The following is a 15,074-nucleotide window of genomic DNA, read 5'->3' as shown; positions in this document are numbered from 1 at the left end:
GCAAGATGTCATCCTCAAGTGCCTTCTTTAAACTTCTATAATACACGAAATATGTTTCAAATGCAATCAAAACTTGGTTATAACAGCATATTATGCTACATTACCTTGATTTATTAATGATCTACAAACGCAGTATCTTCCCTCTAATATCTTTTTTTTCTGGTGTTTTTCTTGTAATATAGGAAATCCTAAGACCAGAAATAAACCCCATAAAACATTGTACATGGGGACTTTGAGCTCACATATTATCTGTCCGTTGTGATTGTGGAAACAAAAAAGATTTTATAAAAGCCTCATCATGAAATAGTTTCTCCTGTCACGTGTAATGAATATCTCCTGCAGTATTGCTAATGCCGATTCCAGTGTCGGTAAATGAGACGAGAATTAGCGTTATGGAAGATGAGTCTATGAGGAACGTATTCAGCTGCCGACTCCGAGGAGGAAACTGATTGTTGTCTGTGGCCTAAATATATAGGTTTTATTAGTAGATATAAAGAAGGAAACTAAATACTGTAAAATAATAAATCTCCTCATATGTTTCCCTTATTATCTCCAGTAATTGCATTATTACACAGGATTTTTATGATGTTACATCATCTCATCTTCTTCTCATTCAGGTCTCTACAATATCGGATCCTCTCGGTGAAGATCTTTTATATAAGAGAATTTTCCTGAAATACCCATCAATCATTGATATGGACAGAGACAAGATGGCGGAGAGGATATTACACCTCACCCTAGAGATCCTCTTCCGGCTTACTGGAGAGGTGAGAGATTCTGATGATGTCACATTACATCATTCTTATCTATGGGAATAACAAATAGACAGAACAGGAGAGGTGAGGACTCTGGAAATGTCTGTAGTGAGATTTATTAATGTGTCTCTCCATAACCAGGATTACACAGTAGTGAAGAAGACCTCTAGTGAGCGCTGTCAGGACCCTGTGTCTGAAGGATGCAGAAGACTCCTGAGCCCAATCACAGGGCCTCCACCTCACCCCCTGATACATGAGGACATCAGTGACCAGAAGATCCTAGAACTCACCTACAAGATGATTGAGCTGCTGACTGGAGAGGTGACACTGCTGGGAATGCTGGGACATTATACAGTAACAATATGAAGGGATCGGGGGATGACGGTATCATTGTATGTGTCAGGTTCCTATAAGGTGTCAGGACGTCGCTGTCTATTTTTCCATGGAGGAGTGGGAGTATTTACAAGGTCACAAAGATGTCATGATGGAGGTTCCCCAGCCCCTCATATCACCAGGTAATAGACAGGACTAAATACACATATAATTATCTGTATGTAAAGAATTAATTCAGTCCCTGTTTCTGTTTCCTTCAGATCCATCCAGTAAGAGGACAACACCAGAGAGACATCCCCTTCCTCTTCCACAGAACTATAAACAAGGAGATCCCAATGCTCATGATTATCAGGTAGATGGAGAGAAGGTGTCATGAGATCTCCCCTTTGATGTGTAGAGGGAAGTGAAGGTCTTGTGCTCAGTCTTGTTTTATTCACCAGTATTATGTCTTATACTTGGGCAATGAGAGCAGTGGAGATGGCAGGATTAGAGCTGATCATAGATGTGACTTCTCCATCTGTCTGTGACTTTTACAATATTTATTTCAGGGTGAAGATCTGACCCATATTAATACTACAGAGACATATGTGAGAGGTGATGAGCAGTGTAAAGAGGAGATTCCCACATTCGAATACCCAGGTGAGTAATAACCACTAAATGCAGAGAAGTCACAGATTCTTCTCAGTCATTGGCTGTGGCTAGTGATGAGCGAATATACTCGTTACTCGAGATTTCCCTAGCATGCTCGGGTGTCCTCCGAGTATTTTTTAGTGCTCGGAGATTGTTTTCCTCCCCTCAGCTGAATAATTTACATCACTTAGCCAGCTTGATTACATGTGGCAACCCCCACATGTACTTATGCTGGCTAACAGATGTAAATCATTCAGCTGCAGCAATAAAAACGAAATCTACGAGCACTAAAAAATACTCGGAGGTCACCCGAGCTTGCTAGGGAAATCTCGAGTAACGCGTATATTCGCTCATCACTAGCTGTGGCTGCTCTATCGGTGGTGTAGTCCGGCCATATTACCATGATCACCATTTTGCCTCTAGACCACGACATTCTCCTCCACCCAAAACTGCTCAAATGACTTTGGGCATTGAAAGCCCTTTTATGTATAAAACTTACCACCTGGAGGATTCACCTACCCCCTGAGATTAGAAGATGCTGGCCATTACCTGCCCAGATCTGTAAACTACAAAGCCAAATGACAGAGCACGTAGAAAGTGCTGATAAGTTAGAAAATCACTTGAAGAAAAGTATTATGGGCCTGTAAGAGAAAGCGGAGGGTAAATAAGCCGCTGGCTTCCTAGAATCCTGGTATCTTATTGGATGAATCCACCTTCTCCCCCTTCTGTGCTGCTGAATGTGCTCATATGGTCCCTACAAGACCAGGTCCAGTCTTTCTGGCCAAACTTTGCTTTTATGATCAACAACATTAAATGTGCAGTGAGGCCAAGTGTGAATTTCTGTACAATCACAGCAGAGTTTCTTTTTATCCTGACTTTTCAATTTGTATTAAAACTAATTTCAAGGAGGATTGTGATCAACTACAGGAAAAACATTACTCCTGTGCCATGATATATCTCTAAGCTGTGCGCGGCTGACGGATGTAATATGCATTTATTCACGCCTGCAGGAGATGTTTTGGCATGGCTCAAGCCCTGGTTTCATGAAATCACTCCACATCATAAATTACATTGTTTTCGATCATAAGTAATTCAGATTACTGCACAATCTCTCCTGAAATGTGGAGCAATATTATTTTCTCTAATCTTCTGGTCAGGACTCATAGTAGCTCCAATGGTCCACCGTAAATGAGTGCATCTCTGGTTTACTGTTGGAGTTCTCCCCTCGTACATACATTGTTGTTGGGGATGTAACATAGAATAAAAACATGTCTTTTTTTACCTGTTCATTCTGTATGCTAGTTTGATTGTGGTGGGATGGTCCTGCAACACTTATGTGAATCTGTAACTCCCTGATAGTCTTAAAAATAGCTCCTAATCTCCTCTTCCAAATGTCTAAGATCGAAATTTAAAGTGAACCTGTCATAAGCTAATACAGATCCATATGTAATCAGAGCACCACATAAAGCCCTGCCCACAGGCCGCCCACAGCTCCACCCCGAAGCACGAGAATCTCAATAACTGAAAACTATAAATACAGATTAAACAATAACCACAAGACAGATTTCATCAACCAATCAGTAATCAGTATAACGGCGCCAACCTGTCACATTCTGTAGGTTACTGTGTACAATCCTGCTGACAGGTTCCCTTTAAGATATCTCAGCTCTGCAGTATTATCCACAGTTCTCTTTAAATGTGTAATATTTCTTCTTGAAACTCATCTGACAGAAAATATTGGACCTTACGATAGTTTAGATTGTGAAGTCACCGAGAGTCCGAGACCCATACTCTAATTACATCAGAGACTTTTCACCACTATCACCACTAGTTACTCATTTATTACTGATGAAGACTGTTGAGTTTGATCACTTCAGTAGATGTTATTGTCTGTAGTCACAGTATTCGACTACAGTAGTGTCCAATATACTGTGATTTAACCACTTCCCGCAGCCAGTTTTGTGTTTTTAATCAGGCCCCATATTTAAAATCTGACGTGTGACACTTTATGTGGTGATAACTTTGGAATTATTCACAAAGGATAATAGAAAACAAATGGATCTTACAAATTATTTTCCAACTTCGCACAATACCCTACATACGATTGTAGGCTACTGTCTGGGCAAATAGCAGTATTCAGAAGGGATGGAGCATCATTTAGGCTGGTTTCACATTTGCATTGGGCAGAGCAGCGGAGGGCTGTGTAGTTCCTCTGTTAAGACCCGCCCACTGCCGCACCTCTTCCATTCAGCTCTGCTTACGTCGGCATGCGTCCTGCGTACCTATCTTTAACATTGGGTACGCAGGCCATGCGAACGTAAGCGGATGCCTCCGCATGCGTCATTTTGATGCTGTGCCGACCACAACAAAATGCAACATGTTGCGTTCGATGCAGTTCGGCGCAGCATCACAACAACGCATGCGGAGGCATCTGCATTCATTCGCATGGCCTGCGTACCCAATGTTAAAGATAGGTGCACAGGACGTATGCTGACGTAGGCGGAGCTGAATGAAAGAAGTGCGGCAGTGGGTGGGGCTTAACAGGAACTACGCAGCCCTCCGCAGCTCTGCCCAATGCAAATGTGAAACCAGCCTTAGCTATTTGAATGCAGATCTAGCTGGAATAGTTTGCAGACACAATGTATTGGGTCACCTGGCAGCTCAAAAGATATCCAGATATCCACCATGAACATGCTTGGTACTATCTTCTCTGCTTTCCATATCCCAAGGGTTGCCTTGCTCATCCCCCTTTAGCACCCTTACATGGATCTGGACTTACACTGGGACCCCTAGGCTTGGACAATGCTATTCTGTGGTGTTTGATGGCAAGAAGAATAGTCAGGTAGCTGGATCAGAACCAGAAGGACTGAATACAGAATGAGAAGACACAAGAGTAGTCAGTAAATGGGCCACGGTTGCAACATGAAACAAATACACAAGCCACATGTGAGCTGAGCACAGGATTGAACCAGAGGAGAACAACGCTGTATCTGGCAGATTCTGGCAATGTGCTTTGAACTTTAGTAGGGTGGGGTAGTTTCCAATTGGCTGAAGCAGGGAGCATTACTCCAGCTGGACAGCAGGAACAGATCCCATATGAGATTGGACACCCCATATGCAGAAGCCCTAATATAACTGAGAGAAAACCAGAATAGTAAAAATCCCGATAAAGTGATTCTATTTTATAAATTAATTCACTGAGGGTTATAATCTACATGAGGAGTGAATATTTTGACTCCACAGACACTTTCCGGAAATTAACACACAGTGGATGTTGGTGAGTGAAAATTACACATTTTCCATTTTATTACCCAACACTTAATGCCCAGATTGTGCTCCAGGAGACACACCATAAATGTAGAAGGTTCTTTTCACTATAATATTGCTAAATACAAGTATCCTAAATGTTCTTTGTGCACCCTACAAGACTCAGAATTGAGAGCGGATTTTGCTGGATAGGTCTATAGAAACCTTGTTGCTGTTCAGCAGCTTTTGAGCCACTAATAGTGTGGGAGCCTCTGTTTTTCCATTGACAGATGATGGACCTGAGTGGGGACATTTTTGTGAGATGAGAATTGGTATTATTTTCTCCTAATTAACATTGATTGGTTTCTCTTTATTCAATATTTGGGAGGCAGAATGAACAAACAGTTGAACAACACGCACTACTGGTTCATCCTATAAGGTTTTCTATTAGACTGTGAACTGTCATTGTCTTGGTAAATTAATTATTTTTTTTTACATGAACTGTCCATAAAAATGGCAAGCTAAGTTGAAATGTTTACAAATTTAAAACTCAAGGATATTTTATTAAAAAAATATATTTTTTTTATCTTAGCAGATGACTGTAGCAGGAGATCAGAGGGACAGCTGATATCTTCAGTTTTTAAATCTGATGATCTTGAGATCCTACAAGATACAACTGAAGTGAATGCTATTACTCCAGATATACCATCATCCCTTCACAGCAAAGATCTGTCATCTGATGCTATGGAACAGGTGCCATCTTCTGATTCATTACCGACTACTAAGGAAAATCAAAGTCACAAAAGTGGCATTAAAAAACAAACTACTCCTAAAGCAAAGAAGTCATTTTCATGTTCAGAATGTGGGAAACATTTTACACGGGAATCACATTTTGTTAACCACCTAAGAACTCACACAGGAGAAAAGCCTTTTTCCTGTTCAGAATGTGGGAAATGTTTTAAGCACAAATTAACTCTTGATAACCACCAGAGAACTCACACAGGGGAGAAGCCTTTTTCCTGTTCAGAATGTGGGAAATGTTTTAACCATAAATCGGTTCTGTATAGGCATCGGAGAACTCACACAAAGGAGAAGCCTTTTTCCTGTTCAGAATGTGAGAAATGTTTTAAGCACAAATTAACTCTTGATAACCACAAGAGAACTCACACAGGGGAGAAGCCTTTTTCCTGTTCAGAATGTGGGAAATGTTTTAATCACAAATTAACTCTTGATAACCACAAAAGAACTCACACAGGGGAGAAGCCTTTTTCCTGTTCAGAATGTGAGAAATGTTTTAAGCACAAATTAACTCTTGATAACCACAAGAGAACTCACACAGGGGAGAAGCCTTTTTCATGTTCAGAATGTGGGAAATGTTTTACCCAGAAATGCAGTCTTGTTATACACAAAAGAATTCACACAGAGGAGAAACCTTTTTCATGTTCAGAATGTGGGAAATGTTTTATCCAGAAATGCAGTCTTGTTATACACGAAAGAATTCACACAGAGGAGAAGCCGTTTTCATGTTCAGAATGTGGGAAATGTTTTAAATGGAAAATAAATTGTGATAGCCATCAGAGAGATCACACAGGGGAGAAGCCGTTTTCCTGTTCAGAATGTGGGAAATGTTTTAACCGGAAATCGATTCTTGATAGCCACTGGAGAACCCACACAGGGGAGAAGCCTTTTTCATGTTCAGAATGTGGGAAATGTTTTATCCAGAAATGCAGTCTTGTTACACACAAATTAATTCACACAGAGGAGAAGCCTTTTTCATGTTCAGAATGTGGGAAATGTTTTAAATGGAAAATAAGTCTTGATCGCCATCAGAGAACTCACACAGGGGAGAAGCGTTTTTCCTGTTCAGAATGTGGGAAATGTTTTAACCGGAAATCAGTTCTTGATTGCCACCAGAGAACTCACGCAGGGGAGAAGCCTTTTTCCTGCTCTGAATGTGGGAAATGTTTTAACCAGGAAGCTCATCTTGTAATACACCAGAGAACTCACACAGCGGAGAAGCCTTCTTCATTTTCTTAATGTGGGAAATATTTTACTTGGAAATACATTGTTAATAAACATCAGAGATGTCACGTAGGGGAGAAGCCTCATTTTTTTGTTCAGAATGTTGAAATCGTTTTAACCAAAATTTGATCTTCTTAAAGAGGTTGTCGAGTCATTCATCATGTTTGCTGACAAAAGGATAAAACAAACTTATTAACCCCTTCATGACCTTGGGATTTTTCGTTTTTCCGTGTTCGTTTTTCACTCCCCTCCTTCCCAGAGCCATAACTTTTTTATTTTTCCGTCAATTTGGCCATGTGAGGGCTTATTTTTTGCGGGATATGTTGTACTTTTGAAAACTATCATTGGTTTTACCATGTCGTGTACTAGAAAACGGGAAAAAAATTCCAAGTGCGGTGAAATTGCAAAAAAAGTGCAATCCCACACTTGTTTTTTGTTTGGCTTTTTTGCTAGGTTCACTAAATGCTAAAACTGACCTGCCATTATGATTCTCCAGGTCACGACGGATTCATAGACACCTAACATGACTAGGTTATTTTTTACCTAAGTGGTGAAAAAAAATTCCAAACTTTGCTAAAAGGAAAAAAATAAAATAAAATTGCGCCATTTTCCGATACTCGTACCGTCTCCATTTTTCATGATCTGGGGTCGGTTGAGGGCTTATTTTTTGCGTGCCGAGCTGGCGTTTTTAATGATTCCAATTCGGTGCAGATACGTTCTTTTGATCGCCCGTTATTGCATTTTAATACAATGTCGCAGCGACAAAAAAAAGTAATTCTGGCGTTTCGATTTTTTTTCTCGTTACGCCGTTTAGCGATCAGGTTAATGCTTTTTTTTTTATTGATAGATCGGGCGATTCTGAACATGGCGATACCAAATATGTGTAGGTTTGATTTTTTTTTATTGATTTATTTTGATTGGGGCGAAAGGGGGGTGATTTAAACTTTTATATATATTTTTTTTTTTTTCACATTTTTTTAACTTTTTTTTTTAACTTTTGCCATGCTTCAATAGTCTCCATGGGAGGCTAGAAGCAGGCACAGCACGTTCGCCTCTGCTACATAGCAGCGATCTGCTGTTCGCTGCTATGTAGTAGAAAATCAGGTGTGCTGTGAGCGCCGACCACAGGGTGGCGCTCACAGCTGCCGGAGATCAGTAACCATAGAGGTCTCAAGGACCTCTATGGTTACCATTCAGAAGCATCGCCAACCCCCGATCATGTGACGGGGGTCGGCGATGCGCTCATATCCGGCCGCCCCCGGCTGGATGCGGTAGTTAAATGCCGCTGTCTGCATTTGACAGCAGCATTTAACTAGTTAATAGCGGCGGGTGAATCGCGATTTCACCCGCCGCTATTGCGGGCACATGTCCGCTGTTCAAAACAGCTGACATGTCCCGGCTTTGATGCGGGCTCACCGCAGAGCCCTGCATCAAAGCAGGGGAGCTGACCTCGGACGTACTATCCCGTCCGAGGTCAGTAAGGGGTTAATTCCAAATGTAAAACTATACCCATAATTCACCCCCTGAAGGTTAGTCAGAAGGTGACTAATAGAAAAACCATATACCCCACGTTTCAGTATATAGGGTGAGGTGACGTATACATTGATTGTCCAAGCATCTAATTTCTATGGGTTTCGTCATCCTCACCAAAGGTGACTCATCAGGAGACTTTATTTAATATTGACCTATATTCAAGTGAGAGTAGACAAAAGAAAACTTAAAATCATGTATCATGTTATCCAAAACAGTCAGAAAACTACCCACATATAGGCAAATCCCAGATCTCAAACTATATACTTGGTAAGTTTATAAGCCACTTCAGTGGCCCTCAGGGAGGAATAGAAAGCATATGAAAATACAGTATGATTATTGTGTTTTTCCTCCTATAGGGACTGCCCTAGTTTGGTATTGTAACAGCTGTCAATTAGTAGTGCAGACAAATTGTCCTAGACTAAACTTATTTTTCAGACGGCCCAATATATACCACTCAGGGAAAGTTTACCTGCTTCAAAGATCATTAGCAGCTTCTAACTAATGGCCATTCTGCAGTCTGTCAAGGAATGAGTGCAATATCATTATAAAGACTAGGGATATGTGCAACCATAATGTCTGGGAGATCTGTGCCATTATTTAGTATGAATATGGAAATTATCTCTGGAAATTAAGTGTTCCCTGAGCAGTATATACTGTATTTTCACATACTATCTATTCCTGACACTGGAGTGACTTATAAACTTACGAACTATATAGTTTGAAGTCTGGGATCTACCAATATGTGTCTAGTTTTATGACTGTTTCGCATAATATGATACATAATTTTAGGGTTTTCTTCGTCTAGTCTCACTTGAATATAGGTCAATATTAAATAGTTTCCTGATAAGTTGTCCTTGGTGAGGATGATGAAACCCATAGAAATAAGAGGCTTGGAGAGCGAGTGTGTATACATCACCTCACCCTATATACTGAGATGTGGGGTATACGTTTTTCTATTAGTCACCTTCTGACTAACCTTCAGGGGTGAATTATGGGTATAGTTTTACATTTGGAATTAATAAAGTTTAGTTTTATCCTCTTGTCAGTGAATCTTCTAATCGGGGCGCAATCACAGTTGTTATTTTTTTTTTACCATGTTCACTAAGGCCTCTTTTACACTAGCGTCGTGCTCTGCACTTCGCTATGCGCTGTTGCAGCGCATCGACGCTAGCGTTCTCTCCGCCGCACAACGGGGGCAGCGGATGCAGTTTTTCAACGCATCCGCTGCCCCATTGTGAGGTGCGGGGAGGCGGGGGCGGAGTTCCGGCCGCGCATGCACGGTCGGAAAAGACGTTCACGCCGCACCAAAAAATGTTTTTTGGTGGCGACGGACCGATGCAACACGACGCAACCGTCGCACGACGGTTGCAGGATGCGTTTTTTCTCCATAGACTATCATTAGCACTGCGTCGCTAATGATAGTCTATGGAGAAAAAACGCATCCTGCAAGCACTTTTGCAGGATGCGTTTTTTCTGCAAAACGACGGATAGCGACGTGCAGTGCACGACGCTAGTGTGAAAGAGGCCTAAATCCTAAAAGTGACTGGCAATTAGGATTTTCCAGGTCATTATGAGTTCATAGACACCACACATGTATAGGTTCTTTTTTATTGAAGTGCTGAAAAAAAATTCCAAAGTTTAGTAAAAAAAAAAATTGTGGCATTTTCCTATACCAGTAGCGTCTCCGTTTTTCATGATCTTGGGTTGGATTAGGGCTTATTTTTTGCATGCCGAGCTGACATTTTTAATGAATACCATTTTGGTGCAGATATGATCTTTTGATCGCCTGTTATTAAATTTTATTGCAATGTTGTGGCGACCAAAAAAAACCTAATTCTGGTGTTTTGACTTTTTTCTCATTAAACCGTTTAGAGATCAGGTTAATTTTTTTATTGATTATTGATCGGGCGATTCTGAACGCGGAGATACCAAATATGTGTATGTTTGATTTTTTTTGTAATTGGTTTATTTTGAATGGGGCGAAAGGGGGGTAATTTGAACTTTTACTTATTTTTTTATTAATATTTTTAAAAACTTTTTTTTACTTTTGGCATTGTGAAGACATACTGCATTGTATCTTAACTAACCAGACAACTATTTTCAGCAAACCAAGAATAATAGAATTTTATCTGTATGTTATCTTTCATATTTAAGTGTTGATTTCTAGTTGGTCAAGAAAATACTTTTGTTTGTGTAAGCTGCTAATATTGACTTTTAATGCTCGCTTATCCTTGATCACTAGTGATTTTTGCTAATATGCTAATTATGCGTTGTGTTATCATGCCAGTTTGTTGACTTCAAAAGCAGAGAGGGAAAAGCTATGCAAATATTTAAATAATCAAGTAATGCTACTTGATCTCATCTCCATTCTTACCCTTTATGTAAATACTGAATGAGTGACACTTGTGAAGTCTAAAAATAGGTTACATACCTCTGTATAAAGAGACTGACAGAAACAACCAGAGATTCTGCCAAGACATCCATAGGACCAGAGACAGGACAGCAGCCATTTTACATGATGGCTCCATCACAAGGAACACGGATCTATCATTCCACAGGAAACAACCTCGTGGTTTTCAGGCTCAAAAGGAAGAATACAGATCTGCTCCATTGACCATCGCTGATCCATGGATACGTTTAGAGAAGCCAGGTTGTGATCCTCAGATAAACTGGCCTTTTACCTTGTATGGACTAAATGAACTGTCATCTTCCTACGCCTGTCGTTACCTCTCTGTGCATACCACAGGTGAGGTACTGACCCTGGAAGAGCTAAAGTAACCACTGCTATTATCCCGGCGAGTTAGTGGAAGGGTGAGACTTTGCAATGGGCACCATCTTGGGTATTTTGCTGGGACTGTTCTACGTGTTATCTGCCTGTTTTGTGGTTCAATAAAGCATTGCAACACTGTTTTATCCTTACCCTGTGTTTTCTGTACCCATTTTAAAGGAGAGTGGGAGTTCAGCGGAATGATCCCTGGTTTCTGCGGTTTCGGCTAGTGGACTGGGGCACCCGCCAACCCCCCATGTCTTCACAGGCATGCTACAATAGTCTCCATGGGAGACTAGAATCTGCCATAACCCAATTGGCTCTGCTACATAGAGACAATGATCAGATCACCTGTATGTAGCAGAATTTCTCACTTGCTATGAGTGCCTACCACCGGGTGGTGCTCATAGCAATCTGGCAGTGACAACCATAGAGGTCTGCTGGAGACCTCTGGTTGTCATGCCAACCCATCGGTGACCCGCGATCATGTGACGGGTCACCAATGGGCGGTAATTCCAGTGCGCTTGCCGGAAGTACACGTTAAATGCCAATGTTGGAGGCGGCTGTTACGGGCACATGTCAGTTGTTCCAAGCAGCTGACATGTGCCAGCAAAGATGTGGGCTCAGCGCCGGAGCCCACATCAAAGGGAGGGAGTCCGACATCGGACATTTGCACCCTATGTCGGAAAGGGGTTAAAGGGGATTGTTTTTACAGAGACAGAAGTGCTAATCAATTATTATTATTTATTACTACAGCGCCATTTATTCCATAGCGCTTTACATGTGAGGAGGGGTATACATAATAAAAGACAAGTACAATAATCTTAATCAATACAAGTCACGACTGGTACATAAAAAAGGACCCTGCCCGCGAGGGCTCACAATCTACAAGGGATGGGTGAGAATACAGTAGGCGAGGATAGAGCTGGTCGTGCATCGGTTTGGTCTATCGTGGTTACTGCAGGTTGTAGGCTTGTCGGAAGAGGTAGGCCTTCAGGTTCTTTTTGATGGTTTCTACGGTAGGCGAGAGTCTCATGTGTTGGAGTAGAGAGTTCCAGAGAATGGGGAATGCACAGGAGAAATCTTGTATGCAATTGTTGGAAGAGGAGAGTAGAGAAGGAGATCTTGTGAGGATTGGAGGTTGCGTGCACTTAAGTACCAGGAGACGAGGTCACAGATGTATGGAGGAGACAGGTTGTGGATGGCTTTGTATGTCATGGTTAGGATTTTGAACTGGAGTCATTGAGTATTGGGGAGCCAGTACAGGGATTGACAGAGGGGAGAGGCTGGGGAATAGCAGGGGGACAGGTGGATTAGTTGGGCAGTAGAGTTTAGAATAGATTGGAGGGGTGCGAGAGTGTTGGAGGGGAGTCCACAGAGCAGGAGGTTGCAGTAGACAAGGCGAGAGATGATGAGGGCATGGACTAGGGTTTTTGCAGATTCTTGGTTGAGGAATGTACAGATCCAGGAAATATTTTTGAGTTGGAGTTGGCAGGAAGTGGAAAGGGCTTGGATATGTGATTTGAAGGAGAGATCAGTGTCAAGAATTACAGCGAGCTTGTGGGACTGGGGAGAGTGGGCAGCCATTTACTTTAATGGATAGGTCTGTTGGGGGAGTCAAGGGAGATGGGGGAAAGATGATGAATTCTGTTTTTTCCATATTAAGTTTAAGAAATCTAGCGGAGAAGAAGGATGAAATAGCAGACAGACATTGTGGGATTCTTCTTAGTAGGGTGGTGATATCTGGTCCAGAGGTGTAGATCTGTGTGTCATCGGCATAGAGATGATACTGAAAACAATGGGATTCTATGAGCTGTCCAAGGCCAAAGGTATAGATCAGTAGTGGGGAACCTCAGGGCCATTTACAGCCCTTAATGACCTTTTATCAGGCCCCTGAGCAGATTCTCAGGGACCTCATTCTTGGGCATGGAGCTGTATTTTGATTGCCACAAGATCATTCATTTCTTCTTGCTCTGTTAGCACATACATGCAGTGTTCACTACTGAACACTGAAGGGCATGCAATGAAAGATTATGTCCTGACACCAGTGCCAAAGTCAGGATATACTTTGTAGGCAGAGTTTGTATGGCCCCTGAAGGATGGTATAAATATCCAAATGGCACTTGGCGGAAAAAAGATTTCCCACCCCTGGTATAGATGGAGAAGAGCAGAATCCCTAGGACTGAACCTTGCAGAACTCTGACAGATAAGAGACGAGGTGAGGAGGTGGTGTGCGAGTGGGAGACGCTGAATGTCCAGTCTGTTAGGTACGACGAAATCCAAGATAGGACCAAGTGAGTGATGCCAAGAGATGAGAGGGTCTGTAATAGTAGGGAATGGTCCACTGTGTCAACGGCAGAGGACAGGTCTAGGAGGAGGAGGATTGAGTAGTGCCGCTTGGCTTTGGCAGTTAATAGGTCATTGGTGACTTTAGTTAGGGCAGTTTCAGTGGAGTGATGTGGCTGGAAGCCAGATTCAAAGAGGGAGCAGGAAGAGAGGTGGGAGGACAGTTCAAGATGGACGTGTTGTTCCAGTAGTTTTGAGGCATGGGGAGAATTGATATGGGGCAATAGCTAGATGCAGAGGATGAGTCAAGAGAGGGCTTTTTGAGGATAGGTGTGATTGAGGCATGTTTAAGGCTTGAGGGGAAAACCCCAGTTGTTAGTGATAGGTTGAAGTTATGGGTTAGGGTTGGAATGAAGACTGGTGAGGTTTGGGAATAAGTGGGATGGGATTGGGTCAAGTGCACAGGTGGTGAGATGTGATCTTGAGAGTAGAGTGAAGAATTGGTCTTCTGTAATGGTGGAGAAGTTGGTTTTGGAGGAAGAGGGCTGGGCAGTTAGGAGGAAGGGCAATGGGGGTTGTCGACCAAAACTGTCTGTGATGTTATCAATCTTCTGATTGAAAAATGAGGCAAAGTCTTCTGCTGAGATGAGTGGAGAGGGAGGGGATGCTGGGGGACGGAGGAGAGAATTGAAAGTGTTGAATAACTTTAAGGTTGTGAGACAGGGAGGATATGAGATGAGAAGTAGGTTTGTTTTGCTGCAGCGAGTGTGGCCTTGAAAGTAGTGAGGGACTGTTTGAATGCAATGAAGTGCTCATTGGAGTGGGATCTTTTCCATCTCCGCTCAGCAACCCTGGTAGTCAGTCTCAGTTCTTTGGTTAGGCTGGTGTGCCAGGGCTGTCTGTGGTCTGCGGTGACGAGGACCAGGATTTGAAGCAATATCACCGGCAGTGAGGAGGAGCAGAGAAAGTGTTAGCAGGTGGAAGCAGGAGAGAGCATGAGGGGGCTGTCTGTATTTGGAGTTCAGATGAGGAGGGGAGATGGATGGGGAGGAAGAAGAGATGACCAGTTCATTACTAGGTGTAGGGACTAGTGGTTAGTAGAAAGTGAAGGATTATAGGGGTGAGAGTGAAAACAAGCAGAAACATTGTTTACAGTAACTGTATCCAGTTACCTTCAGTTCTCTGAAGGCACAATCATGTATGTACACAATCATGCATACATACAAATAATTACACAAATACACAGCTTATAATGTTAAATAGTATACAGTTAAGACAAGAAAATATAATTTGTGTAAACCATGTGTAGATATAAAAATTCAGGCAAATGTCAAATGTTGTTGCTCCATCTAGTGGCTATGTGCAAAAGTGCCATCATAGAATAAAATGTATCGCAAGAGTGTCACTATCAAGGTTGAAATGAGATTAAGTGCACCGTATTTATTGATTTATTGAGTGTAAGATATATATATATACACACCAAAAGTTTGAACACACCTTCT

General features: G+C 41.9%; 1 protein-coding gene across 1 annotated transcript in view; it reads left to right on the top strand.

Moving 5' to 3' along the window:
- The window catches only part of LOC143768008 (uncharacterized), a 40,509-nt gene extending 31,976 nt beyond the window's left edge, over nt 1-8,533 (top strand). The window contains exons 2-7 of the mRNA XM_077256630.1: nt 618-767; nt 897-1,076; nt 1,159-1,270; nt 1,349-1,440; nt 1,637-1,727; nt 5,560-8,533. Coding sequence (XP_077112745.1) covers nt 696-767; nt 897-1,076; nt 1,159-1,270; nt 1,349-1,440; nt 1,637-1,727; nt 5,560-7,001 — 1,989 coding nt within the window. The 5' untranslated portion in view covers nt 618-695 and the 3' untranslated portion in view covers nt 7,002-8,533. The remainder of the gene's footprint in view (nt 1-617; nt 768-896; nt 1,077-1,158; nt 1,271-1,348; nt 1,441-1,636; nt 1,728-5,559) is intronic.
- Nucleotides 8,534-15,074: the final 6,541 nt, after the last annotated feature.

This window comes from Ranitomeya variabilis, chromosome 4, assembly GCF_051348905.1.
Source record: "Ranitomeya variabilis isolate aRanVar5 chromosome 4, aRanVar5.hap1, whole genome shotgun sequence".
Lineage (NCBI taxonomy): Eukaryota > Metazoa > Chordata > Amphibia > Anura > Dendrobatidae > Ranitomeya > Ranitomeya variabilis.
The sequence above is the reverse complement of the archived record's forward strand: the minus strand, read 5'-3'. Positions and strand labels throughout refer to the sequence as shown.